A 27,370-nucleotide genomic window follows, 5' to 3' on the forward strand; every position below is an offset into this window, starting at 1 on the left:
CTAAGATACACAAGTAACTGCCCTTGTAGAACACATGTGGTAATTTCTAGACGTGCTGAGGTTATGACAGACGTCCAAGGTTTCTGGAGAAAAGGGAACTGTTGGCCACCAGGCTTGGCAGCCACTGCCTTGGAATGCAGAGCAGCAAGCCATATGATAGGGCTGTCAGAGGACAGTAACCACACACCAGGAGTTAAACAGGTGTGCTATCACTTGTTACAGTGATAGCCATTCAAGAAAACACATTCGACTGCACTTTCGCTTGGGCAGAAGCATGTGCTTAAAAAAATGGAAAGTTTCCCATGACAACTCCCTGATCTCCCCACCAAACACAACCACCGGAAGCCACTTCCTCAGATCTAGTCCACACTGTAATTAGAGCCCACAGTTCTGCTCCAATCACTTCAAGCAGGAATCCTGACCTCAGTTGCCAAACAGATCATGTTTCCCAGTCCTTTCAAAACCTCCCTTCCCCTCTAACTTTTCAGTTTCCAATTATTTGCAAATAAAAATAAAAATAAAAATAAAAAAAAAGAGAGTACCTGAGAGATATTCTGCTAGATTGTGCCAGCACAGCTGGTGTTGAGACAGTACATTTACTTTTAAACAAAGTATCTTGTCCAAATATGCAATGATTCCATGTACTGGATGTCCATCAGTTTTCTTAAATAAGGATCCCTCAACAACTACAACTATCAACTCAATCTTTTCTATCATTCCTGCCTGCAGCACTTACCACCGATTGCAGCCGTACCACTTCTGGTACCCAGACAATGCATCAGCCGCCTGAAACCACAGATTCTGCCCAAAAGGGGTGTCCCCAGAACACACATTTGGCACGTTTAGGTAATCCTGACCAACATGTGTAGGTCTAATCTCAGTTACCAGCAGTTTTTCAAGAAAGAAATCACACTTGCAGCCAGTCATGTCTCTTTATTGACTTATTCATACACTCAAATGCTTTACATTCATGCAGATCTCAAATGTGCAGTTTCCACATCCATCTTCCAGACTTGCAAAACTTACCTGCAGCTTTTGCAGCACAGGTACGCTCACTGCAACAACCTTTCAGAAGGGCTGTCCCTGAAGGCACGGTACAGTCACTCAACTACCAAAACCACTACTGCAACAGCTTCAGGCTCAGCGACAGCCTGAGAGCGAGAGGAGCAGCACACCAGATCCTGGAGCAGTCAAGGCTAACTCTGGGCACGATGAGCTGGGTTCCAGCCCCTCTCCATCAAGATCAGATGGACTGCAGCTCTCATGAAAGCTCCAAATTTAACTTTGTTGAAAAATCGAGGTTAAGACCTAGCCCAAAATTACATTTTGCTAGCTCTGCTCAATCACTAGAAATATTACTGCTTCCAAAAGGCATAAATTCCAGAGGATTAAACATATCCACCTGACCCTAAGCAGAAATGAACAGATTCAGCACAGTTACTCCTAGAATTCACTCGTGGAATTTAGGCCCATCTTCTTTCAAGAGGGTTTTTCCCCTGCAAAAACAAGTTTGAGGCAATTTAATATTGCTACTGGAAACACAAACAAGACAGCAATCATCACTAAACAGCAGGATGCTCTCCCAGGAGTGGTAAAGCTGCTCTGAAACGAAGCTGTTGGCATTAACTTCCCATCTCTGTCACAGCTGCAGATTTCGCTCAGTACTCACATGCTCATCGAGGAAAATACCCCCCGTGCTCAGGATATCCCTGAGGAATCTGTGCATTCAGGTGCTTATAGTTTGGCAGGCAAAGCACTGGCAATGTGTCTTTTATGCTAGGCATAGTGGATTATGTTTTCTGATGTCTGTACATTCAAACTCAATTCCTCCTAGTCACATTAATACATTTGGGTATACTTTTCTGTCCCGAAAACACGTAAAAATTAAGCATGTATTAAAACACCAAGTCGATATCTTAATTGCAAAGGACAAGTCACAGCAGAGTAATCGTTAAACATAAATTATCAAATAGGTATTACTCCTGTCCCAAATCCCCTCTCTGAAGAGTAGCCAGACACATACTTTTTGGGAAGAGGGTCTTCCACCAACTTCGTCTCCATACTTTCGGCTTCTGCGGTCCTATGAAATTAAAAAAGAATAATGAAGTTTTAAAACTGAGCTGTAATAGCTAACTGGAGGAAAAAAAACATAGGAAGAAACCTGGAAAACCAATCAACAAAAAAACACCCAAAAAAAGGTGGAGACAGCTAAGCCCACGGCAGACTCGGTTTGTTACTTGCCACAGTCAACGACTTATACCCACAAGAGGGTAAAAGTTATGCCAATTAGCAAGGCCCTGCTCTTCCATGCCTAGGAAGGGAGTCAGCCACACGCGGCAGCTCCCATGGAGTCATGGATCTCTGCTTCCCGGTCCCCCATGTCGCCACATGGCGGCCGCCATTTTGCCTCCCTCCCTCACGTGCGACCTGCGCCCGGCGCCCACCCGTCCTCCCTGTTATGCCGCTCACCCCTCCATGGAGCCTACCTTCAGTCTGTCCCGATCCGCTCCTCAGCCGCTGTGGAGAACGCGCCCGATGCGCGAGCACCGCCGCCGCCTCTGCCACTTCACCTTCACCCTTCACTCAGCGCCAGCACCGCGCGCCCCCCTCAGCGCCAACGGTCCCGCCGAGCGCCCCTCAGCGCCAACGGCCGCCCCGCGCGCGCCCCTCAGCGCCAACGGCCGCCCCGCCGCGCGCCCCCCTCAGCAGCAACGGCCGCCCCGCCGCGCGCCCCTCAGCGCCAACGGCCGCCCCGCCGCGCGCGCCCCTCAGCGCCAACGGCCGCGCCGCGCGCCCCCCTCAGCGCCAACGGCCGCGCCGCGCGCGACCCCCTCAGCAGCAACGGCCGCCCCGCGCGCGACCCCCTCAGCAGCAACGGCCGCCCCGCCGCGCGCCCCCCTCAGCAGCAACGGCCGCCCCGCGCGCGACCCCCTCAGCAGCAACGGCCGCCCCGCCGCGCGCCCCTCAGCGCCAACGGCCGCCCCGCGCGCGCCCCTCAGCGCCAACGGCCGCCCCGCGCGCGACCCCCTCAGCGCCAACGGCCGCGCCGCCGCGCGCCCGCCCGGGCTGAGCCCCATCAGCACGCGACCAGCCCTCACGCGCCAGCGGCGGGAACTGGGCGGTGCCGGGAGCCCGGGCTGGGGGCGGGGCCAAAGCGCGCACGCGCACTGAGCCCGGGCGGGAGGCGGGGTCGGTCGCTGTGCCCGTGTGACTCCCGCTCCTACCCCAGGACACCGAGCAGCATCCCCGGGGGAAAACGGGTTAAGGCCTTCTCCAAAACAGAGACCTTCAGCTGATTGAGAGAGCGCTGCTGCTTTGTCCGTGTAGATTCATGGGTGTGTGTATCCTTGGGGCAGGGGCCTTAAATGCTCCAGTAATACTGCTCGTTATTTGAAAACAATGGACTAAAATAATCAGAGATCGTGAAAGATGTGCTAGAGAGATTAAGTCATGCCTCTAGGTGAACAGAGGTTATTTTCCTTTTTCAGTCCATGTCCACACCTTCATTTGGAACAGAATATTCCAGTTGGGAGGCACCTCCAAGGATCATCAGTCCAAATGCCCTCAGGGCCGACCAGAAATTAAGGCCTGTTGTTATAGGCGTTTTCCAATTTATTGTTAAACACTAACGGGCCTGGAGCATCAACTCCCTCTCCAGGGAGCCATTTCCAGCTCTCATACCTTCTCATAAAGAAATGCTTCCTAATGCCAAGCCTAAATTTCCCCTAATTACTGTAACTTTCACACCATGGCATACTGAGCTATCATTATTATCCTCAGTCCAGGGAAGACTCAAGCTCAACACACTCATTTCTTTTTTACTTTGTCTTAATTCCTCCTCTACTCAGGTTTCCCTGGCCCTTGGTTTCAGCTGTTGATCACCTTCCTGCTCCTGGGATTTGCCCGTTGCTGACTGTTGTGCTTTCTCCATCCATGACACCCAGAGAGACATAAAAAAAAAAAAAAAAAAGTTAAAGAAAAAGAAAAGTGCCTTTTGCCTTTGAGCTCTAGGACTTTGTGGACTGGAAGAACTGAAAAGAAACATCATATGAAAGCAGATAAATCAAAGAGGCCAAGAAGTTATTATTATTTGTAGCAAGGATCTTTCCCCTTTTCTTACTACCTGTTACTACTTCACTGTTTGTTTAAGAGATTACACAGATGGGTATTATACAAGACTCTTAGACTTCTTAATTTTAAGTTGCATCATTCCTCTGTAATGAATGCAATATTTTGTTAATGTAGGTTTCCTATCTCCCACACTCCTAAGCAGCTTTTGCCCAGCGAGATAAGTAGAATTTTGTCTTCTGTTCTGAATTTGTTGATAACAGTGAATTTTCCTTTGGACATGCATACCATCTTTAGAGGTTTCTCCAAAGAAAGCTTTGCTCATGTCTGTGTAGGCTGATGCATTGGCACAACTATTGAATCCCCAAGGCAAATGATTTGAATAAATTTTCCTTGTTATCTTAAAAATAGCAAACTCTGGAGATGTTTCTCCAGCGCATTAGCAAGTGCTGGCACAAGAAATCAAAAGTAAGCAGGAAGCAAAAGCAGTAAAACAAGCAGCTGCATAAAGCAGCAATATTCACTCACAGCAAGAGTAAGCAGTGTTTTTCATTTCTGAAAACATTTCATGCTGCTCCTGTGCTGCTGGGTTGTGTTGTGGCTCAGCATCAAGCTGCAATAGCTGCTAACCAACCTGGAAAAGGACAACTTCTGTGAGTATGAAAGTCACTTCCACACAGCACTGCATTTTCTTATCAGAGTTTATTGTTGCACTTCAAATACCATGCCACTATCAGAATAATATCTATTTTTTATTTAAAAAAAACTCTGAGAAAAATGTTTCCAGCAATTTTCATTCAATGTGAATGACAAGAGTATTACATCTATAAACATTGAAATATCTATTTAATTTCTTCCTGAGGAAGTTTCACATTTTTAAGCAATGAAAAAGGATATTCTATACAAGATAGTCTGCAAATCATTCATACTCATTCTTTCTGCACAAGTAGGACTGGGAAAATGTCACAGTATTCTCAGGAATGTTAGCTGAAATAATTAAGTGATTTCAGATCAGGCTTTGTGTTTACACCCCCAAATGGTCAGTAAATGCTTAGAACCACACATTGCTTTTTGATGGCACTGATGTCTGCAGAAAGCAAAATTCAGAATCATGTTTATTGAAATGGAGATGAAACTCACCAAACCAAGCAGTTGCTAAAGAAATGGCTTGTGCAGTTACCTAGGGGGAACAGAAGCCATGGCTGTGTTACCAGCCACCATGAAACATCTGACTTGCACTAGCAAAGAGATTTGTAACAAATCTGGTTTTGTGAGTATTAATACTGATGGTGTACTTCTGGAAATCAAGCACTGATTGCAGGTAAGCTGTGAATGGAAGAGGTTACCCTAGGTCAGGTAACTCTGTGCTATGCCTTGGTTACTCAGCTGTGCTCCTGTGCATCCCCTGACACACCCTGCTGCTGTCTGCACGCTGTGCTCAGCCTCCTCCTCCTCCTCCAAGCTGCTGCGTGGTAAAAGTGCTTTTTAAAGGCTCCTGTTAAATGTAAGAACACATTTCAATGGAATAGTTCTGGAATAAACCCCCCATGGTTTCATACCATCCTTTTACAAACAACTAATAATCCAGCCAAGGCCGTGCACGTGGAGGATTTATTGTCCCAGTGCCTCATGGTGACCACAGATGGGCTCTAAAATTCCCCAGGGGACAATGTGACCAATGTCACCACTCTGTCCCTGACTGCCCACTCATTCTCTATCTGTCAGGACCTTGCTTTCCCAGGGCAAGAAGACAGAGAGGAAATTCTTTGAAACAAAGAATGAACTAGGAATGTGGCTGAAGGCCATTCCTCCTGCATGTAGGAGGCACTCAATCTGTCTTCTCACCCTGAAAACACCAGGCACTTGACAGTGCCCAAGGTTTTTCCCATTTTCCTCTGTTTTATAATGCTGTTTCACTGAAAAACAGGGAGTAACTGAGGCAGCAATGCACAGCAGGAGCTTTGTGCAATCCCTGCATTTTTAAAACATTGGAGTGATGTTACACCAGGTTGTATCAAGAGTAAAATCAATCATGGCAGGATGAAAACCCCAGGTATTTTCTCCAGTTATTCAATTTAGCTGTAACAAATCTATATGGATGCTTGCAGGATGCATGAGCTGTCCATAGCATGCAGAGTATTTGCTTTTACAGATGTTCAGAATCCAGAGTGTTTCTTTTATCCAATAAGAAGTATTTCAAGACAAGTCAGCTCTTGAGACAAATCCATATGACTGAATATTTAAAGTCAAATGAAATTTTCTTTCTAATAAATAATAGAAATGTTCATCTTAAAAATGTCTACTCTAGTAGGTCCTCATCCTTAATCATGCATATTCCCTTAGCAGAAATGTGCTGCGTAAAGAATATTGTTATATACAGCAAATTTGTCTAGATTTTTTTCTTTACAGGCCTATCAAAACCACGTATTACATAGACAAAATCAATAAATAATAAAGATTACCAGTTAGATGTACAGTAAGGATCTCAACATCTGTTTTCTATATAGGGAATAACAGACTGGTTTCCATTCCATTGCCTTGGAAGTTAAATTGCATGATTACATAAATGTCGTAAAACAGCACTGAGACATAGGAAGTTTTTCCACCACCTGATGCATGTTTTTAAGTATTCACCCTAAAACAAATGATGAAAACATTACAGAGGCTCCTGTACAAAGCCTTGCATTTAGTAGTGTAGCTCTTTTTCATTTTTACTAACCCTTCATGCCTTTAGAAACACTCAGAGCCACATTTCAGTGAGGAGCATTAAGGCCACACTTAGCTCAATTTTCCAATAATCTTCCTGAACTTCTAAGCACTACTGATTAGACTTGATCTCATGTCTAAACTGATGCATTGAGAGATGTATTGTTGAGAACAATCACAAATATCTGCGTGCAAGGGCAGGTATTTCCATCTGGAAATCTGGTAACTTTTGCAGCTGATGTCATCTGAAGGTTGCAGAAAGGTGCTACAATTTTAATGAGGTTGAGGGGGAGAAAGCATAGGTTAAAGGCAAATAAATTAAGGAAAAAATAGTGGTGCAAATTAAGGAAAAAAAAGTTTCTGCTTTTTAGGAGTTTTTCATTCATTTCAGTGGAGTCATTCTTGACTCAGAGTAACTGCCCAGAGTGCAGTGCTCAGATCTGACTGCTCACAGAACCAGGAGTGAAAGCCTCTTCCTTGCACTGCTCCAGTCTGGGTCACAATTGTTTAATACTGCAAATTGTGTGCTTCCCATATCCAATCCAATTTCTGCTCAGATAATTCACATCTCAGACAGTACAAAAACAGACATATTAACTACAGACAAAAGCCCTTCCCACACTGCAGGGGTTCTTAAGGGTCACCAGATATAATCACAGGTCCTGTTTGGCTTGTTTGTGGTTTTCTTTCCTCACCTGTGGATTGCAGAGTTTGCTGGGTGCATTTGTTGCCATGCACAGATAAATGATACATGATAACTGCATTGCTCCCCTGTGTTTGCACACATTTTGGGCATTACCAAGCTGATTCCAAAGGCAGAAGTACTCTGGGCATTTTGTGCTACATTAAGTTATGCTATGCAACACAAGAATCAAATCCTAAGAAAAACTGCCAGTGGTCCAACAAAGGGCTACAAAAACTACATGAGACACAATACTTGACAACTGATAGATAAAAATGTGAGTATTTACCATGAAATTGGACAGGTCATGTATCTCTGACGTTTATACCAGTTGTAAATAACTTCCACATATGTGCACAGTAGTCCACAAGTCCACAGGCCCAGAAATGTTTATGAGAAAGATTTGGCCCACCAGAGCTCTAAGGAACACATGTATTTTTACAATCCACATGCCAGCACATGGAAATAATTTCTACCCTTTACACTTTTTTGAAGAGGTATATCTTACAAGACCTTCTGGTAGCTGCTGGAAAGTTCAGCCATGATGACTCAGGTGGAAGGAGATTTCCAAAGCTCTTTTCCAATGCTATCTCACTTTCTGTAGCTCCTGTCTCAGCCACGATGGCAGGGGCTGTCCCAGTTTGTGGAGGAGTTTTGACAGTTCCACATTGTGATCTCTGTAGTAGCTCGACAGAAAGGCCCTGCACTGATGGATACAAAAGAAGAGGTTTTTATTTAATAAAATGCTCTACTGCAGTTGCTTGAATTTGAGGTCTCAAAGTTGGTTTGAAAACTTTACTTCCTTTATGCAATTTATATTGTTTTATGCTATCTACTGCATGCAGGGAGCTGAACTCTGAAAGTTAACCTAAAAAGGTTATCCAAAATGAACAACAAAGTCAAAGCAACATTTCATTCTACTCTTAGTCTTGTACATTTAGAATCACACTGAAGGTGATGGAGATACTTTTATTGCATTGTGATTGAAAAAACAGCTCCTAAAATATCTTTATATGTAGACTTGTATCAGTTAGCAACCTCCATTTTCAGAAGTATTTAGAGTTGAAAAAGACAGAGTTTGCACAAACACAATCTCTTCTTATCTCTGACCAAAATCCTTCTCACCCAATGTTTTTTTATTAGTATGACTCCATTGATGTGAAGTTATTTGTAATTTAAGTACTGGGAAAAAAAGTGCTATCTTACCTGGTATATTAATTCTTACTGCTGTTCAAACTGTAAGTTTTTATTTGCATTTTAGGCAGGCTAAATGAAATAGCAATGCAAAACAGGATCAACATCAAAGTTAGAGCTGGAATAAGAGTCTGAACTGCTCTTGGGTACAGGCTGCAGCATTTGATTGAAATTTCCCCATTTGAGCATTTGTCTGGGGAAGTACTTATAAAATTCATAGGCACAGAACCTATCCTCTCTTAAAACTGGATTATAGGAGTGCCTGCATTACTTGTCACAGTCTAACTAGTCTCAGAGACAAAGGACCACACAAATACAGTTATCTGATCCTGACTGAGAAGGAACCTGCACTGTGGAACTTCTGCTGCTCGAGTCCATAAAGTAAAGGGGACAGGACTTCAGGAGCAGCACCAAGTTCTAGTTTTCTAAGGGACTCCAAGATTTAGAATTTGTGAGGGGTTTTGGTTGCTGTTGCTTTTCAACAACTTAATCCTCACATTTTAAATAAAGAACTGAATGTAGCAGCCCACAGCCATCCTAAATATTTCCTTTGTAGGGAAAAGTAGCCAAATAATGAACATCTACTTAATTTTGTCTTCTCTCCCTTCTCATGATTTTGCTTATGTCATGTCCTGTATGTGCCAAGTGAATCCCTGTACAATGCCAATGAACATCATGGTTTACCTCAGAATCCATGGGAGGGTATTTTCTGCCTTTGCTCTTTCCAAGACACTTGGTTTTTCCTTCTTCCAAGAGCTGACACCAGAATCCTTTATGTGAATCAAATCTGAAACAAACATTGAGCAGTGTAAAATTTGTGTATAACCAAATCTAGGAGTCAGAATCCAAGGGGTGGATGTTACATTCCTGACTGATGTAACTGAAACTATTTTTCAGCTAATGCCAAAAAAAAAGAGAAATTAATTCTATTTGTTTTCTGTTTCTGCATATCAGCATTCCATGTTCCACTTATGGCAGTAAATTAATTTTGAGCCATTCAAGATTAATATGCAATTCTCACAAAGCAGCACTTTGCCTATCAGAGCTCTACTTCTGTAACAGCCAAGTGAATAATTCACAGAAAATTTAACCCCAAATTGTGCTCTGAACACTTCACCCTACCAACAGCTCAAAGAGCTGTGAAGGGCTTTACTGTGCAGTGAGCTGACTTACAGACTAGCTGGTATTTTAGGAATGTGGAACATGTGAAAATGATGAACTAATTAACTCACGTTAGGGCTTCAGAGTAATTATAATGAGGAGAGACTCCCAGAAACTTCTGCACTTCATCCATTACGGTAGATGGGTCAGTCCTCAGCTGCTGTCCATCAATAATTAGCAACTATAACAGAAAAGAAATGGAAGTTTAATTTGAAATTCATTATTTCAGGCTTGCAACTGAAACTTCCACCTCTGTCAAACTCCTTTATCATACAGAGAATACTGCCCCAGGAAAAAATAATGGGCCCAGTCTTAATTGTCGTCATCATTAATGACCTGGGAACAGGGTAAATATCATCTTAATTAAATCTGAAATTATATTGCATTGGAAGCTGTTGTGACAACAGAGAAATAGCAATGAAGAATCTAGACAGATAAGAAATACTGTCAGGAAATTGAGAGAGACTGGCCCAGCCAAGAAAAAATCATATTAATGGCTACTACTTTTCCAGATAGAACATAATGCTATCAGGGCTCACTCTTCACTATCACTGTGGGATGTAAAATCTGGCAAAAATCTGCATGACAATGCACATTAATCAATATTCATGGGCTACGTGTGGAGAAAAGCTGATGAAAGCATAATGAGGAGAATTTCATACGAGAGTCAGGATATTGCAGCATTGTGAGTCTCATGAAGAGAGATACAAGGCTGGCTGAACAGAGAGGATGTGGAGAGTAACAGCAGCTAGATGCATCAGAGCTTCCTTGGCACACTCTGGGAAAACAGAAGGTGCAGGCTCCAGCCAACTTGTCTCAGCTACAAGAGTCCTGGATAAACAGAAGGTTGGGATTGCAGCCAACCTCCCTCTAACTGCTGGGTGGGGAGCAGTGCCAGACACGCTGCCAATGTCACAAAATTCCATTCCAGAAATAAATCTCCCAAGGAGATACCAATCATGTGATGTGTCTGCCTGGTCTGCTGTTACCACATGATGTTCAGGGCTTAGCATGTGCATCTACTGAGGCTTGACCTTACACGGGGCCAGAAGGATGGTAATGATTTCCAGGATATCCCTGAGATCAGCAGTCAGTAAGCAGGACTTTTACAAAGGTAAACTTTTAGGACAGTATATATACATATATATATGTATGTATAGGATGTCAAGAGTCTTATTCACCTGGTAAGGTGGGAAGTAAGTGAGCCACCTTTCAATGTGGGTAGCATACCATCCAGGTGCCAGGCATCTCTTCTGGAGAGCTCTGAGCTCAGAGGGGGCTCGAGGGCCAGCTGTGATCACCTGGTAGAAGCTGAATTTCAGAGCTGCAGGGTCCTCATGGGATCGCTGATGCTGTAAAAGAAGTGACATTGCTGCAACTTCACAGACCACAGAAAGCTGGGGAAACAAGGCAAAACTGGGTGCTCTTACTGACCAAAACTTCTTAGCCTAATATGTATTTTGGGCATGAACTAGATAACTATGTCTATATACTAATTTCTGTATGTGCTGATTACATGAATTAATTAAGTAATCATTTTTACTTGCATTACAGATAACTTGAAAAAATGGTTACTGGTACTTTAACCCTTCAAATATGACAGGTGCTCAGCCCATGGGTGATGAGAGATGGTCACTGACATCCTGAGAGGATATACAGAGGACTCAGGTGCACACCTGGCTGCTGCTGGCCCGTGCTCTCCCAAGGGCGTACCTGGTACCAGGAGTAGGCGCGGTCGGACGGGTCGATGAGGATGGTGATGATCTTGGCCTTGGGGATGAGGGAAGCAGCTCTCTTGGGAGCTTCCTCAGAATGGAAATAGTTGGCACTTTTCTCAAAGAGGAAGTCAGTGGTGACATTAGAAGGAGTGGGAAAGAAATCCATGTACCTGGGAAAGCAAGATCATCCTCAGAACTACTTAAAAATCACACCAAGGCTGATAAATCTATTAAGTATACTTTATATTCTAGAATATTCAATTAAAATGGAGTCTAATTGCAAAAAAAAACAAACCAAGAAAGCAAACCAAGGTTTACATTGTATCTCATAATATTTTACTTGGTAATAGCTTGCTACATGTAATTAGACATTGCAGCTATTTTTTTTTAAACTGGATAAAAATGTTACAGTATTTATATATATTAAAATTCACAAGTTCTCACACTTCAGTCAGAACAAACTGCTGAAGTCTAAAGTAGAAATTGAGTTTTCCAAATTTGGCCTTTTTCTGACACCAATTGAAGTGCAATCCTGTAAGAAAGAGCTTCTTAGTATCAGAATTGCTTTCACTGAGAAGAGGCTGTTTATATGGGGAAGATGCACTGAAACAAACCCCCAGAATTTCATCAGGTAAAAGGTTTCTGAGCAGTGACAGAATTCACTTATTTTTCTGTGAGTCACAGTTTTGGGGAAAATTGGGTTGTAGTTGTTTTAGGGTTTTTTTGTGAGCTTTTCTCATCCATTATGAAGTTGTAGTTAAATTCCTGCAATTGCTTTGTCATATAAGGATTGCTCTATTCCTGGCCCTCAGACCACTTCTTGTTACTGCTGGGGAAAACAAATAGGAAATGTTGACCCTCTTGACTTTTCAGTTAACCTGTATTGAGAAAATAAATGTTATTTAAACAATCTCTTCTGGAGACCATGCTTAAGGACTGAGATTTCCTCCAGTGCTTAGACTCTGTTCTATTCATACAAGTGAGCTACTTCCAGTACAAATGATGAGCTCTTGTTGGCTTTGAAACTGTAACCACTGAAGTCAATGGACTTTTATTTCCCAGAAGTACTAGGGCTGATTTGATGAGACTGATGAAGCTGTACCCATTTTTACTCAGAACATTATTAGAAGCTAATGACTTGGCCTGACTGTGTGGGCTCAGAATGCTTCACCAGGAAAGAAGAGCTCTGAGAGAGGCAACAGGCACGAGGGGCAAATCTGCTCAAGATCATGGGTGAACTTATTATGCTGCTGTACTGAGGTCCTGGAAGTAAAATGATAAATACAAGGCAATGAGGATTACAAGCCTTTAATATCAAATATGGCACTACACTGAATTTAGGACCAAAAAAAAAAGAAGAATTAATTTTTTAGGTAACATGGAAAATTTGAAAAAAAGTACAGGCTGATGTGCTATCAGTGAAAAATGGAAAGAGATTGGACCAGAGGGGATATCAAGAGGTTTCCAAGTTCAGGGTCAGCATTTCTGCTGGACACACTAGGTCTGGCTCAGTCCCTCATTCATGAGACAATTATTAAATTCAGTAAGGACAAAGCTGAGAAGGCTTTAGAGAAACTTGTCCAAGAAACCTGTAACAAAGCTTACATAAAGAAATCTGGGACTGGTCTGTTTAGACTTCTCCATTTCAACAATCATCTTACTTTCTGTCATGTCTTATGGAAGCCTACAATTTACAAAATGGCAATACTGAGGTTCTGAGGGCTAAAAACTCTCTTCTGCTTCTGTAGCTGGCCCTGCCCTAAAACCAAGTTTGGACAAAGGCTGAGTCAGCTCAGGGATAAAGCCCTATCTGCACAACTGTAAACAAAATTAACTGATTGCAATCTGTGATTCCTCCAAGAATCCCAGCCAATTAATGGACTAATGAGGAGAGCCCTCGTATCTAATTACAAAGTGGCAAGCTCATTACAAGCCAGCATTGAACTACACTACTGGACTAGGTGGTCTGAGATGTGTTTGGCAGACAGAATGCAATCTAAGAATTAGGCAACTACACCATCAGGGAGTTCTGAGGATTTGAAACTTAACTGTGGGAAGCTGGCAGGGCTGCTGGGGCACAGAGTGGGTGCTGTGGTAAGAACCTGTCAAAGGAACGTGCCTGGTTTAGACAGGCTGGCCACTGTGAGCTGTATGCCCTAGTGCCACGTTAAGATCAAGGATAACCTGATGTGTGTGGCAGCCAGACTGCACCTCAGGGAAGTGGATAAGGCAGGAGGAAGGAGAGAAGCAGCACAGTAGCTCCCCACAACATGGAAACATGGATTTTGTGGAAGAACAGGCTCGCTGTACTTAGGCTGCTCCATCAGAGGAGCTGCTGTGCCTGGCCTGCACGTCCTCCCCACTGACTGCAAGGCCTCAGCAGCAATTTCCCACTGCCAGTCACTCAGCCAGCACCTCTCCACTGGCACAAGTGGCTGACTCACCACCCTTCCAGTGAGAAAGTGCTGCAGCAATTACAACTCTGGGAAACAAGTGGCATACCAACAAATTGGATCTGATGTGTCTGCACTGAGACCACAGAACAGCACTCAGCCTGTTCATTTTATGGATGAATACAAAGTCAAAGGCAATAAAAGTATTCTCCCTTAAACTGGGGGCAAAATAAAGAAACAAGACAAGAAATCAATAATCCTTCCCTGGTGCTCCCCAGCCACTAGAGCATGTCACCAGCTCTCCTGCTGCAGTGCTTTACATGCAGCACTTTGGGAAAGCTGAGGAATCAGGAGTGACCTTCAGGTGCAGCTGTGCCTGGAAGGAACCACAGTGAACGTGGCAGCAGGGACACAGGCTGTCTCAGCACCACTACTGACCCACACACACAATCCTCCTAATTATCTGATCTTTAAAGAACATTTTGGGAGGCTTTCCCTGCCCCCACTTTTTATTATTTACATTATTGCTACTGCTATATCCTATTTAAAGGAAGAAATGCCTCTTCCTGATAAGCATCTTTCTTTTTCTCTTAAGAAGTAAGATTTCCAGCAGAAACATAACTTTTGTGTCCATATATTCCAACTAATAACCATTACTGTTCCACTAGCAAAGGCATATGTAATGACAAAGACATATTTTGTTACTGTACAGCACATATTCATAGCTGGGTATTTACAAGAAAGTCTCCAAAAGTTAGTACATTTAAGATGTTCTGTAGTAAGATCATTATTCACTTGCATTTATTTCTCATTCCTGAAGGACACAATGTTATTCCTTATCTCACTTTATATATGCACAGTTACCATTACCAACAGTAATGTCATGTTTCTATTGTTCACAATATATAAACTTTTATATTTATACTAATAACCCATCTTACCAATCAATCCCCCTGTGGTAGTTATTTCTATTAAAGAACTGTACCTCCTCAAAGGTTTTTGGGCTGGGGGAGTTACTAATGATGGAAGGATGCATGATCAGGAACAAATACAAGGCTGTAGTACCTGCAAACAGGATAAAAGTCCAAGATTTAAAATAAAAACACACACACACATTTTTTGGGGGATCATAGTTGCAGATGAGACTAAGTCAGCTTTATTCCATTTCACTTCACTGAGGGGATGTTGATTTATGTCACCTCAGATCCTGTGCTTTCTGAGCTTTTAGAATTAGGTCATTTAAACAATTGTAAATAGTTAATACAGACACTGGTGTGCCAGTGTTGAAATCTGCTTTTCCTGCTTAAAATAGCTATGTTTTAAAAAATAACGATTTACGTGTATGAGATTGTCACAAAAATAATTTTACAATCTCAAACTCAGTAGCTGCTGGGGATTGGTGAAGATGAAAGGAAGCTTACATGCAATTTTCTGATTACAGAGAAGAAAAATAACCGTTGAGCCAATTTATAAACTACTGCAATCTTGTAATTAAAACTGTCCATTAGGAACTTCTTGACTTGAAAAAAATGCCAAGAAATGACAAAATTCTATAAACAAGATGTGCAAAACAAGAACTTGCAATTCAGAATCTAACCCATTTGAAAGATGTCTCTGTCTTGTCCTTTCCTTTTCCCACTTTGACAAGAGCTTGTCTGTCTTGTTCACCTCTTTATCCAAGTTTACTCATTTTGACATAAATCCTCAGAACAGCTGTCACACACATGAACCATGCATTTTCAATGTGTACTGACTGCTGTTGTAACTTACATTATTAAGCTACATTTGCATGGTATCTGAAAATAAAAAACTGCTGTTGGATGATCAAGATCTCTATGTAGCAGCTGAGTCAATAGTGAATGTTGCTGGAATAAAAGAAAATCTCACCAGTTTTCTGGGGTCCCACAACCAGGAATTTTGGTAATCGATCACAGGTTTTTTCCTTAGACCAGATATCCCTGTGCCGTTTGTCATCACAGGGGTTCTGAAACAGAGAAGGAAACTCAGAATTTCCTTGGCAATCACATCTGAAAAGGTTCTTAAATTACCTTTAGATATAAATTACCTCTTTTTCACCCATGTACAAATATTCTTACCAGAAAGTATTATTTTCCCTTATGACTGAAAACCAATGCATTCCAGAATTATTCCAGTGATTCAGAATGGTGTTTCCAGTGTAACCAAGTGAAAACCTGATTCTTGTAAGTGTCTGGAAATTTTTTAAGGAGAAGAATGTTGAAGAAATACACATAAATAGTTGCCCTATTCCTGTAACAGTTACCACACTATATATGCTGCATTTTATAACTAAGGGAATAAGTTAATTATGATTTAAGGCTTTCTATTCAGAAATACATATTCTGATTTTCTAGTTCAAACAGTACCTAAGATTCATCTTTAACCTTTGCTGATTCACAACTGAATCAGTTCAAATTTGTTCTGCAAATGCTACTCAAAAACAATTTTTGACACTATTGTTTGGCAATACTGCACTGAGATGAAGAGAATTATCTCCATGTACCCCTCTGAGGCTGTATTCAAAATCACATCAATTATGGACAAAATACACCACATTCAGTACGTCATAGTCATTGCAACTTAAAAATGTCTTTTCTAAGTAATTGTAACTTTTCAAGTAATTTGGCCACAGGGTGATTTCCATTTTTCAAATGATTCTCTTTTAGTATTATGCAAAATCCTTGACATTTCCCCCTCTAGTTCAATGTTTTATTCAATACCAGCATGAATTTCAAGATGCATATTTAAGTACAAATTTGCAATCTCAGATCCTAAGTTGGCAATTCAATATCCAAGGCTGGAAAACATTTTAGTAAGCAAGCTTAAATACATTTTTATGTTTGATTTAGTAAAGTTTGCTCCTTAGAGTATTTCTACCAAGCCACCTTAATAAGATTTTATTTGGGTTAATATTATCACTGTCAGGACTCAGGTATCTACAGCTTCTTAGCAAACTTCTTCCTTGGGCAGCTCCCACCTACAGTGAGTAACTTCTGACCTATCTCATCTACTTCCACTTGGAAAATTAGAGTATCCATGGTCTTACTGCTCTTTTCCCTTTTTGGATGCTCTCTTCTCCTTACACACTTGGAGAAAAACTCATTTCTTTAACTGCTAGAAGACACATATAAATCTGCCTGTCAAATGCTTTCCACTTTGTTCCAAAAGGAGAAGAGGAATAACACAACATGCACTTGCCTGCCTTTCCTCACATTTTTAAAGGCAAGTAAAGTCACAAATAAAACAAATTAAAGATAATTTTAGTTGCACATCTTAATGAATATTAATTTTGCAGCCTTTTACAAGCAACAGGGAACACAATCACATCCTGAAGCTTCAGTTGGCTGTTTTATGGAACCAACTTAAAAATATAACTGCTTTTTTGTTAAAAAAACTGAAACAAAGAATTTAAAACTAAAACCACCAAGACCATTTTTTTTCTGATCTCTTGCTCAGCCTTCACCTGCCAGAGAGGGTCCTTCTGCTCAGGGAATAGTTCAAAATACTTGTGAGCCAGCTGGATGGGGGGAAGGGTCTGCAGTTTCAGGTTTGTCCAGGTGTGAACAAAGTTGGCCAGGTTGACAAAGGTGTAGAGCCCCAGGCGGTCGTTCCCGTAGTTGGACAGGTGGGTCATGAAGATGCTGATCTGGGGAGACAAAGTGAAGAGCACACCTCGAGTCCTTGCATCACTAGGTGGCAGTGCAGCCCCAGGTAATGTAAATCTCATCTGCACTTTGCTCTCAGGCAGAGCAGCAAGCCTTGGATCACACTCACACAGCCCTTACTGCCCTGGCCCCTCATTGAATTACATCCTCCTGCTCAACTCAGTGCAATCCATGAGGAAAATGCTGGAACAGGTCCCATGAGCTCTGTGAGCTGCAGGATGTGCAATGCTATCCTGGGGCTGGGCAACACTGACAGCACCTTTATGTGCATTTACTTCATAGGGTACAGCAAAAACAATGTCCACTGCTTGACTTTAGGAGGAATATAAATGCAAAGTTAAAAACATAATTTCTGTTTTTGTGGAAGAGTAAAGAAGGCAAACAGCTGAGCTCTACTGCTGTGACTTTAACCTTGTGGCTGCAGGTGTAAGTTCTATAGAGTAAGTAGCTAATCTCCTCTACAAAGGTATTCTGCAAGCCTGACACACAAAACAGAAACAATCTGAAACATGTGTACTTTCAAATAACTGTGCATGGAATATGCAACAAAAACACAAACAAAAAACCCAAATGAGATACACCAAAAGTTTTAAGGCTGCTGGTATTTTACTCTCCCAGTATTCCACTATGCAGGTGATACCCAGAAACATCCTCCTGCTCCAGCCCTTGCTCCAACTGCACTTCTGCACTCCCAGTGGAAGCAATGCTTGTGTGAAGGTTTCCCACAGGAAGGGCATTTTGGGATACACCCAAATGGAGCTGATGAGCAGTGCAGGAATACACAGACTGCAAGGATGGGCTCTCAAGGACTGAGGAAGGGCTGCAGACACAGCCCTGTGTTTTCTACAGTGATCCTTTTCCAAGGTCATTTTTCACTGATGCCACAGTCTACTCTTACACTGAAATCTGCAAACCCTTGCCCTCTCCACCAGTGATTTCTTTCTTGAAGTTCTTTTTAAAGTAGAACTTCCCCAAGATAAACTCTCCTGACTAATTTCCATTTAAAAATTAGAAACATGACTCTTTTTATAAATAAATCTGCTAATGCCATGAATGAGAAATTTCTATTTCAAGTGAGACCCGATGTAAGCCACTTTAAAAAAAGAATAGCTTATCACGGTCATAATTCTGAAATTAGTTTAGGAGTTGAAGTTAAATCTTTTGTAAAGGAATTCTAGTCCTCAGCCTAAAGAAAGAAAAAGAAATCAATGAAAAGCTGCTATTTGCAGTAAAATCAGAAGATGCACACTGCTAAATCACAAGGAGATGATCTTTCTTTGTGGGTAGGATGAAAATCCTTTCCCTTTAGGCACCAAATGTATAACCTTTTCAAGTTTCCTTTTTTATTTCAGTTCTCAAAGCAGGAACAGAACAGCCACAGGACTATGTTGTTCTCACTAAAGTCACAATCAGCAGGTTTCCATTAAAAAGGTTAACTTGCTTTCCTGACAGCCCCTTTCTTTCCTACACATGAACTGACCTCTGACATTTTTAATGTCAATTCACCTCCTGGCAACTCCTCACCTGCCAACAGCTACTGCACTGCCATGAAAGAAAAAGCAAGAAATGTTGAAAAGATTGCTACTTCAGAAAATATAATTATTATTTCTCTGAAGAGAATATCACTGTAATTTTAAGAATGTCAGTACAGGCTGAGAAATTGACTGGACATATCATCATAAGTAATTTCCAGCACATAAAACTGTGTCAGTGAAGGGGGAAAATTACCAGATACCTAAGCTCCCATTTTAGTCATATTTTTCAAGTCAAATACTTAATGGTTAATTATTTACAACACAAAGATGACCAAATGCTGTTTGAAAACTTAAATGGCTGAGTCTTGTAAAGAAATCCATATTTAGCCAAGCAGATACATGACCTGATACATGACTTTACATTCTAGAAAAAGACTCTCCTAGATGGCATCATAAACATCAGAGATTGGCTGAAAGGGATGTGGGATCACTCCCACTCCCCTGTGCAGAAGGATGGGAACACACATCAGTCCCCTTCCATCTGCAGGTGGTGCCATTTCACACCAGGACAAAACATAATGATTATTTTTTCCTTTCCATGCTGGGTTTATGATGCTTTGATTTGCTCTATGATACCACGTCCTGAGTCATTCAAACAAGTTCTAATTAACAAGAATCATTATTCTTTCTCTGCCACTAATAGCATGCTATGCTTCTGAAGATTTACTCTCTTGGAACCACTGATCAAGCAGCTCTGAAAGGAATCCTTTGTGGCCATGTCCCAAGGCTAGACTCAGTAAATACCACTATTTGTTCAATAATCTTCCACCTCTGGGAAATGCTGAAAAATACAAATACAGCTTCATATATTTCTTTATTCCTCCTTCAACAGGGAAGCAGTTGTGAATGGAGTTATATTTACTCTAACAAGCATTTTAACCTCACTTTCAGATAAAAAGAGCTTATTTGACTTTATTATTTCCAGTACTCTTCTCAAATAATTTCTTTCAGGCATCTCAGCATTTTCTTCATTTCAGTGCAGAAGCATCACCCTTTTTTAGCTGTTCCTCATAAACAAACCATCATCTTGGTTGCACTTCAATGCACAGTCTCCATGGAATTTAATATCCTTCACTGAAGGATACTGAGGGAACTGAAATGGAATGCAGACAATTTTTAAAATGATGGTTTGGGACTAAATCTGGCCTCTGGGCAGAAGCTCCTTTCCTGCTCTCACACATTTTCAGATCACAGCTGCAAAGGTGCTCTCTCCTGTGCTCTGTCTTCTCCTTCCAGTTTCTCCTCAGCATTTTCTCCTTCACCAGAGTGAAAGGACAGAGGTCTAAGTTACATCTGCTCTCCTTCCCCAGTCCTGGCTTTATTTGGGGTTCTGACTGGAACTGCAGAAATGTAGGGAAATGAGAACAAGCACTCAGGAGAAAGAGCTTTTACCTTTTTGACTGCTCATTCTATGCTGCATATTTCCTTACTACAACATTTCCCAATTAGAGGCAATAGCTTCTAGGTCAAAAAAACAGAGTTGAATCTGAGAAGGAGCTGCTGCTATTAAATCATGTATCAGGAAAAGATGAACCAGCATGATCTAATTTATGTATTAAGAACAGAGAGATGCTTGACAAACAACTTAGAGTGAAACAATGCAACTTCCAGTGATGGATGTTAACTGGCTGGGTATCTAAAAAAATACTGATCATTACAAAATCAAGATTGTTAGAATGCTGCACCTATGGAAATTATACAACAAGGACACAAACCCAGCTTCTGGAGTCTTGGTAACAGCTGCTGTTTCCTGACAAAACAGAGGTGCCAGCCTCCCAAAGGAATGATAACACCATTCCCAGGAGGGACTAGCCCTTCCTAGGGCTCCTAGCTTCTTCTCCTGGAGTCAAGGGGTCTCTCTTAAGCTGCCAGGATCAGAGCCCAGAGCAAAGAGAAGACTCTTTTCAGACATTAACTATGGCAGAAAGGGAAGTGGAGGGAACTCTGACACTTGCAGGGATCTTGAAGGGTTTAATAATTTTGGCATTTCAAATCTAGAACTAAAAGAGCTGGTATAAGGAAAAAACCAAAAAAAAACCCAGGTAATAAACACTTATTACATACTGGGCACTTGTATATATATACATATATATCAGTCAATTCCAACTTGAATAAATTCTTCCTAATAAACCAGTCATTGTACTTTAGTCACAGGCACTGTGTCACTCTCCCATCTGTGCAACAACATCACAAGGCAGCATTGAGGCCTCCCAACTCAATGAAGTTATGCACAGCCCTTCAAAATGAAGTTAAATTATGATTGGCAATTAATTCTGTGGTCTAGGCTAGGCACTAGCAGCAGATGCATTACCAATTTGGGATATAGCTGGTATTTCAGCTACTGAGCACATGTTAACAGGCCATGAGAGTACAACCAACTCTCAGAACACCTATATTCCAATTAATTTGGCATTGTACACACTCTGTTTGCAGTTCTGCTATTGTTTCCAAGTTACTCCAAACAGTTTTGTTTCAGGTATTCAGAGACTCAGTAACAGCAGGTTTTGCTCCATTGCACTACCAAAGTGATGGAATAGCAAATCAGAGCAGAGTCTATATTGAATATGTGTTTTTAGCAGCTGAAAGACAGTCCTTTCAGACCTGGATGCTTGCAGAAAAGCTGTGTTCAATTCCACCACAGAGATTCCAGCTTGCAACTCCCTCTTCAGCCCTGAGGTTGTCCTGCTGCTTTCACAGCTGCCACAGACCTGTCCACTCAGATTGCCAGAGTAGAATTCCATTTACACAATGAGTTCAAACAAATTTGTGTAACTGATGTAGTTCTGAATTGTTGATCTGATAGTCAGGAACCCCAAGTTTATTTTCTGCTGCTGCTGATTCCCACTGTGACTCAGTAGTGCTAGTACTATTCAAATGACTTGCTTCACTCTAAACTACTAGCACAAAGTTTTTCATTCAAGAATCTTAAGGATCATACAAGAGTAAAGATTTCTGATTGCCATAATTTCAATGCATGTCCTGCCCACTGTTACAAGGAATCAAATCTAAAAAGACAGTCATTCCTGTCTGTTCCACAGCCTCTCCACACTGCCTGTTCACTTAGCAATTTTTTAGGTTTTTTTTTTCCTATTCCACCCACAAAATACCAGACTGTCTGGCTTTTAAGGGTGGGTTTTGAAGAACAGATAGAAAGGCAAAGAATATTTGTGTTCTGCAGTCAGCCAAACACTCAGCCAAAGTGATTTCTCCCTCTGCCCCAACTGATGGCAACTATTGCTGGAGTTACGGGCAGGAGAGGACAGGGAAGAGATGGACAGACAAACTGGTGCCTTTTTCACACATGAAGTGGGGCAAGCCTGTCAAACTGAACCATCTTTGCTGCTTCTCACACTCAGTAATGTATGAGACTGTGACAAGCAAGATGGACAGAAAGGGAAGATCTGGGTCTAAATGTCTTTGATTTTGATTTTTTCTGCAGTGCCAGTGCAGGGTCACAGTAAGATACAGCAGGTTCTGCTGATGCTCATACAAATCCTCTCATTTTCAGTGCTAAAGGAGATAATTTCTCCCTTGCTGCAAGTCAATTAGCTTAATAACAGCTCTGCTCACTGCAACTGGGGAGAGGTAAAAATTAGAAGAAAATAATACTTAGAACGGAATGCACACAAAGATTACAATTATTTTAAGATCAATCAAAGTGCCTAAAGCATTAACAGCCTTTCCTCTCCATCAGCACTGCTGTAACCATGTCAAGAGCACACAGCTGGCTACACATTAGTTTCATTGTTGGGCTGTCAACCATCTGAAGGCTCTCACCCCATTCCTCTCCTCAGGGCATTTTCCCTTTTCTTTCTGTCTGCAGACACACAGAATTTTTCAAGGAAGTGCACATAAATGCACATAATGCAATTACTGCATTCTGTTTGTTTTTCTTGGGGGCAGAAAAGGTATAGAACATTTTCATGAACTGTTGGCTACCCTTAAACATTGATCTCATAGGCTAGAAAAGCTCCAGATCTGCATCTTCTACAGTCCAAAGGATCTGAGAAGCAATGCTACAACTGATGGCAGTGCCTACACTGACCTCTTCATTATAAACAGCTCAAAAACTAATGGCTCACGTCCTTCAAGGGACAGATTTAGGCAACTGGCACAATTTGGTTCTAAGAAACATGGAACACGAATTTGTTTTACAAATCCAAGAATCTCACTGGATATTGCAGAGAGAGATGAATCTGAAATCACCAAAGATTCTAACAAGTTTATCAGGAAAAACACTTGCTAAAATGCTTTGATGTCAGTACAGTGGCATGAAAGCCAGTAACAATGTGAGACAAACCAGAGATGTGTCTGACTGGATAAGAGACTCATCAGTACACACTGCCACAGTGCACATTTTCCTTGTGGCCTTGCCCCAGATTTCCATAGTAAATCAGTGCAAGTCCCTCAACCTCCCTGTAAGTCAATTATTCAGCTGATAATGTGGGAGAAATAATGCCAGTATACCAATAACACAGGCTGCTGAAGCTTGCTTTTTCTTTTCCTGTGAAACCTTTTGTGCAAGATCCTGATATAGCACGAACTTGCCCAAGGGCCACTGTAGTCAGCAAGATCCTTAACAGGGGAGAGACACATAAAATATTCCTTGAAGAGTGGGTAATAGTGTTCTCTCAATGCTTGGGCTCTTTTTCAGCTTGGTGGCACTTGAGAATTTGGGATGCCTTAGAGAACAGTGGTCAGGATCACTTCCCAGCCACCAGAGCAGGGGCAGCACTGCAAACCCCAGAATCACAACCTGCCAGCTGTGAGATTTGCTACCCCAACAGGCCAGCTGCTGGCTCCCAGCTACACACAGCATCTGCAGAGCAGGATTTCCTGGGGCTTTCCAGACCTGCACACCTGCTTGTCCCCTGCTCTGGGAACAGGGCCCTCCTGCTGGCTCTCATGACAAAAACCCACAGCTGCACACATGGCCCTGGGGTTTTGTGTGGTTTATCCTGCACACTGCAAGGAGCCAGAGCCTCTCTTACACCACTGCACTGCCAAACCACTGAGGAATTTTGGGCTTCATTCTTAGGGGCACTTATTTCAGAGTAGGGTACTCAGTTCCTGAAGTCTCAGCCTCATAACTTACACTTTGAAAATGATATTCACTTCCAAATGAAATAAAATGAAGAAATTTGTTAAGATTAACATTTAATCCACACTCATATTTTCCAGGTTTGGAAACTAACTATTCATGTACTCATTATTGAGAACATTGTTTAGCTGATATTGTAATGATTCATGGGTAGTGTTTTCTCTTCTTAGTTTTGTATCAGTGAAAAACAACATTTTGAAAATGTCTCATAATGGAATTTTTTCATCCTCTCAACAGCTGGGTGTTTCACATAAAGAAATACCAGCAATTTAAATGAAAACACAAGAAAGCTTATGAAATCCAAAATGCCACTCTATCATTAGACAGACTCCTAAAGCAACTTAGTCTTCATTTTAATGTCTAAATTTTTCCCCAACTCTGAACTTGCAAAGTATGACATAAATACATGCATGACCTAAGCCCCACAAAGATACAAACTTTAATATTTAAATTGACTATGTTCCAGGCTAATGCTTAGAACTTTAGGAACTGATCATAGGCAGCCATTTAGAAATCAGATGCAGCATTTTTCAAAGGCAGTCCCTTAGAAGGAGTCTTGGGCAGATTTTGGCCTTCTGTTCATTTACAGTTATATTTAGAAAACACTGCATTTAACTTCTTTTATCCTGTATTGCATTGGGGATATAATAATTTTCAGAAGTAGGTGATCACAAGTCTACACAGCAATGCATGAGTCAAAGACCTGACTGTAATGTATAAAAAGACATTCCTATGCTCACATGTCAGGATGCCAGGCAGACATGATCAAACTTCCATGATGAGAATCAAAAATCATATTACATTTTGCTGTTTCCCTACACTGTAAAACAGTTTTTGGCTATTGTGGCTGTATTTCAATGTGGAATGCAATTTTGTTCTGACTCAAAATATTGTTCTGTGCCTTCCTCTAATTTGCTCACCTAGTAACTTCCAGTTAAAATCCACATATTGCCAGAGGACTGTATGGTGCCAATCCCCTCCCCACCCAAACAATTTTCCAGGTCTCAGCTCTATTGATGTGGAGTTGGAAGCAGATGGTTTAGAAGGTCCCTTCCACCCTAAACCTTTCTGTGACTGATTCTATGCTGTGCCTGGAATGATACATGAATCAAACCCAGAACTGCAGCCACTGCCACCTTCTAGAAGGGAAACCACATGTGTGCTGAGGAAGGAAAGTTTTTATTTCCTAATTCTGCTATGTGAACATGAAAAAGGGGAACAAAGCACAGTAACTGGTCTCACAGAGCCAAAACTATAGCCTGAGAAAATCTGAGGCTTGAAAAACACACCTGCATACAAATTGCTGAAGTAGCTTTCAGAAAAGGTTTTCCTTTGGACTGCATTACATTGCAGAAGATTAAAAAAGGGTGCAAAATATTTAGGCTGTTACTCCAAAAGATTTGAGTGGAAACATGTTTTGTTCCCTGTAGTGTTCCTAGTAACTACATTTCTATAAAACAGCAGAATTTTATTTATATGTTTGATTTGGACCCAAATGAAAACCTCATCTAAAGCTTGTCTAAAAGGTCAGTTTTGAGGCAGCTGACCTAACCCCATGCCCATTTTGAAGTACTACACTGCTCTTTTCTGTCAGTGCTCTGTAGTTTCAGCACCTAACTTCTTGTTTATATTCCATTAAAGATAAATGAAAGGTTAAGGCAGATGAGGTTCATTTACTTAGATCTTTTCTTTGAACTGTGTGGTTCCTTCACTTGGATCTCCTCTTTGAAGCTGCTATGAGAGAGCAACTGAAGTTTCTCAAACTGGAGCCCAAGCACTGCTTGCTTGCAGCCTTCTCACCTGAGTCTGTGCTCCCAACACTTTGCACCACAACTTTGGCACAGCAGGGAAATGAACTGCACCTGAAATACTCACAGCAGTTCTTTACACTCAATTTCTTCAAAAACTTAAATCTCAGGGGTCTGATTTCATGCAAAAAGTAAAGAACAAGACAAGCTGGCACTGATGCATTGCTAACAAAAATAAGAGCTGTCAAAAAAAGGTGAAGACTGCTTTGTACAACAAAGAACATATACAATATTAGATCTTAATTTAAATATTTGAAAAAAAGAACTCAGTGTCAGTAACCATTACTGTTTGGGAGACCCAGCTGGAACATTCAGTAAACTTTCCTTCAATTAATTAAAAAAAAAATTCTAAATTCCACTGTACTTACTGGATTGAGAACCACTGTGAAGAACAACTCTCCTCCTTGAATACTTTTGTCTAATTCCTTTGGACCTCCAGGATACTCTTTATAGAAAATGGTGTGGGTGAATAAGCCACAAGTTTGCCTAGGAAGCACCTGAATTTATGAAAAAAAAAAAAAAAATCAAGAGTTTATATTTTGAATGAGATGATAAAAGCCAGAGAAGTAACATATAACAGAAAATTGCTGGGTATATTTGGCCTCTCAACTTTGCTGGAAATCAATACTGATCTAGATAAATTATTATTACTAAATTTATAAGATCCAAAAATTTATCACGTTCTGTTTGAATTTGGAGGCTGATATCTATCACCAAATTACAATTTCAGAGCCTCCTCAAACTCATTCTGTCCATAACACCTCATCCTAAACTCACATATTTGGAGTCTAAAGTTTTAAAATGGCAAAGATAATCTCAAATATTATCAGTCTATATCCTATCAATCAGTTCCACTTTTATCTGAATTATGGCTTTGTTGTAAATTTAAACTGGAAAGGAAAATTTGGTTTATTTTGGCTTAGGTATTACCACCAATAATTCTACTTTGATATATGGGGAATTTTGCTAATAATGCTCATCTTATAAAACAGATTTACTTCTCATTCAACTGTGTTGTATTTTTTAAAACCAGTTGAAATACATAGTACAAGCAAAATTATTTTAAAAAATGATCCAAGAGTAAATCTTTGGAATATGAAGAACTACTAAATGCAGTTATGTTTTTTTATCAGAAACTCAAAATATTTTCTCCTGAATTTAGAAAATAATTTACTGGAGAGTATTTAAATCATGTCTATTCCTTATGAAACAATCAACAGTTGAGTATGGATGTTCATGCACAAAGCTTAACTGGGATTGCTATGACAGATTACCTTTTAAAGCACACAAATGCCTTATTTCACAGAGGCTGTGCTTTTGT

At 41.1% G+C, this 27,370-nt stretch overlaps 1 protein-coding gene across 1 annotated transcript in view; it reads right to left on the minus strand.

Moving 5' to 3' along the window:
* Positions 1 to 4,753: 4,753 nt before the first annotated feature.
* Positions 4,754 to 27,370, minus strand: part of LOC306802066 (bifunctional heparan sulfate N-deacetylase/N-sulfotransferase 3) — a 50,426-nt gene continuing 27,809 nt past the window's right edge. Inside the window, exons 6-14 of the mRNA XM_079305814.1 lie at positions 26,418 to 26,546; positions 17,404 to 17,586; positions 15,810 to 15,906; positions 14,864 to 14,987; positions 11,525 to 11,699; positions 10,993 to 11,163; positions 9,883 to 9,992; positions 9,335 to 9,437; positions 4,754 to 8,162 (exon numbers count right to left, since the gene is read on the minus strand). Of these exons, the coding sequence (XP_079161940.1) occupies positions 8,043 to 8,162; positions 9,335 to 9,437; positions 9,883 to 9,992; positions 10,993 to 11,163; positions 11,525 to 11,699; positions 14,864 to 14,987; positions 15,810 to 15,906; positions 17,404 to 17,586; positions 26,418 to 26,546 (1,212 nt within the window). The 3' untranslated portion in view covers positions 4,754 to 8,042. The remainder of the gene's footprint in view (positions 8,163 to 9,334; positions 9,438 to 9,882; positions 9,993 to 10,992; positions 11,164 to 11,524; positions 11,700 to 14,863; positions 14,988 to 15,809; positions 15,907 to 17,403; positions 17,587 to 26,417; positions 26,547 to 27,370) is intronic.

This window comes from Erithacus rubecula (assembly GCF_903797595.1).
Source record: "Erithacus rubecula genome assembly, chromosome: 5".
Lineage (NCBI taxonomy): Eukaryota > Metazoa > Chordata > Aves > Passeriformes > Muscicapidae > Erithacus > Erithacus rubecula.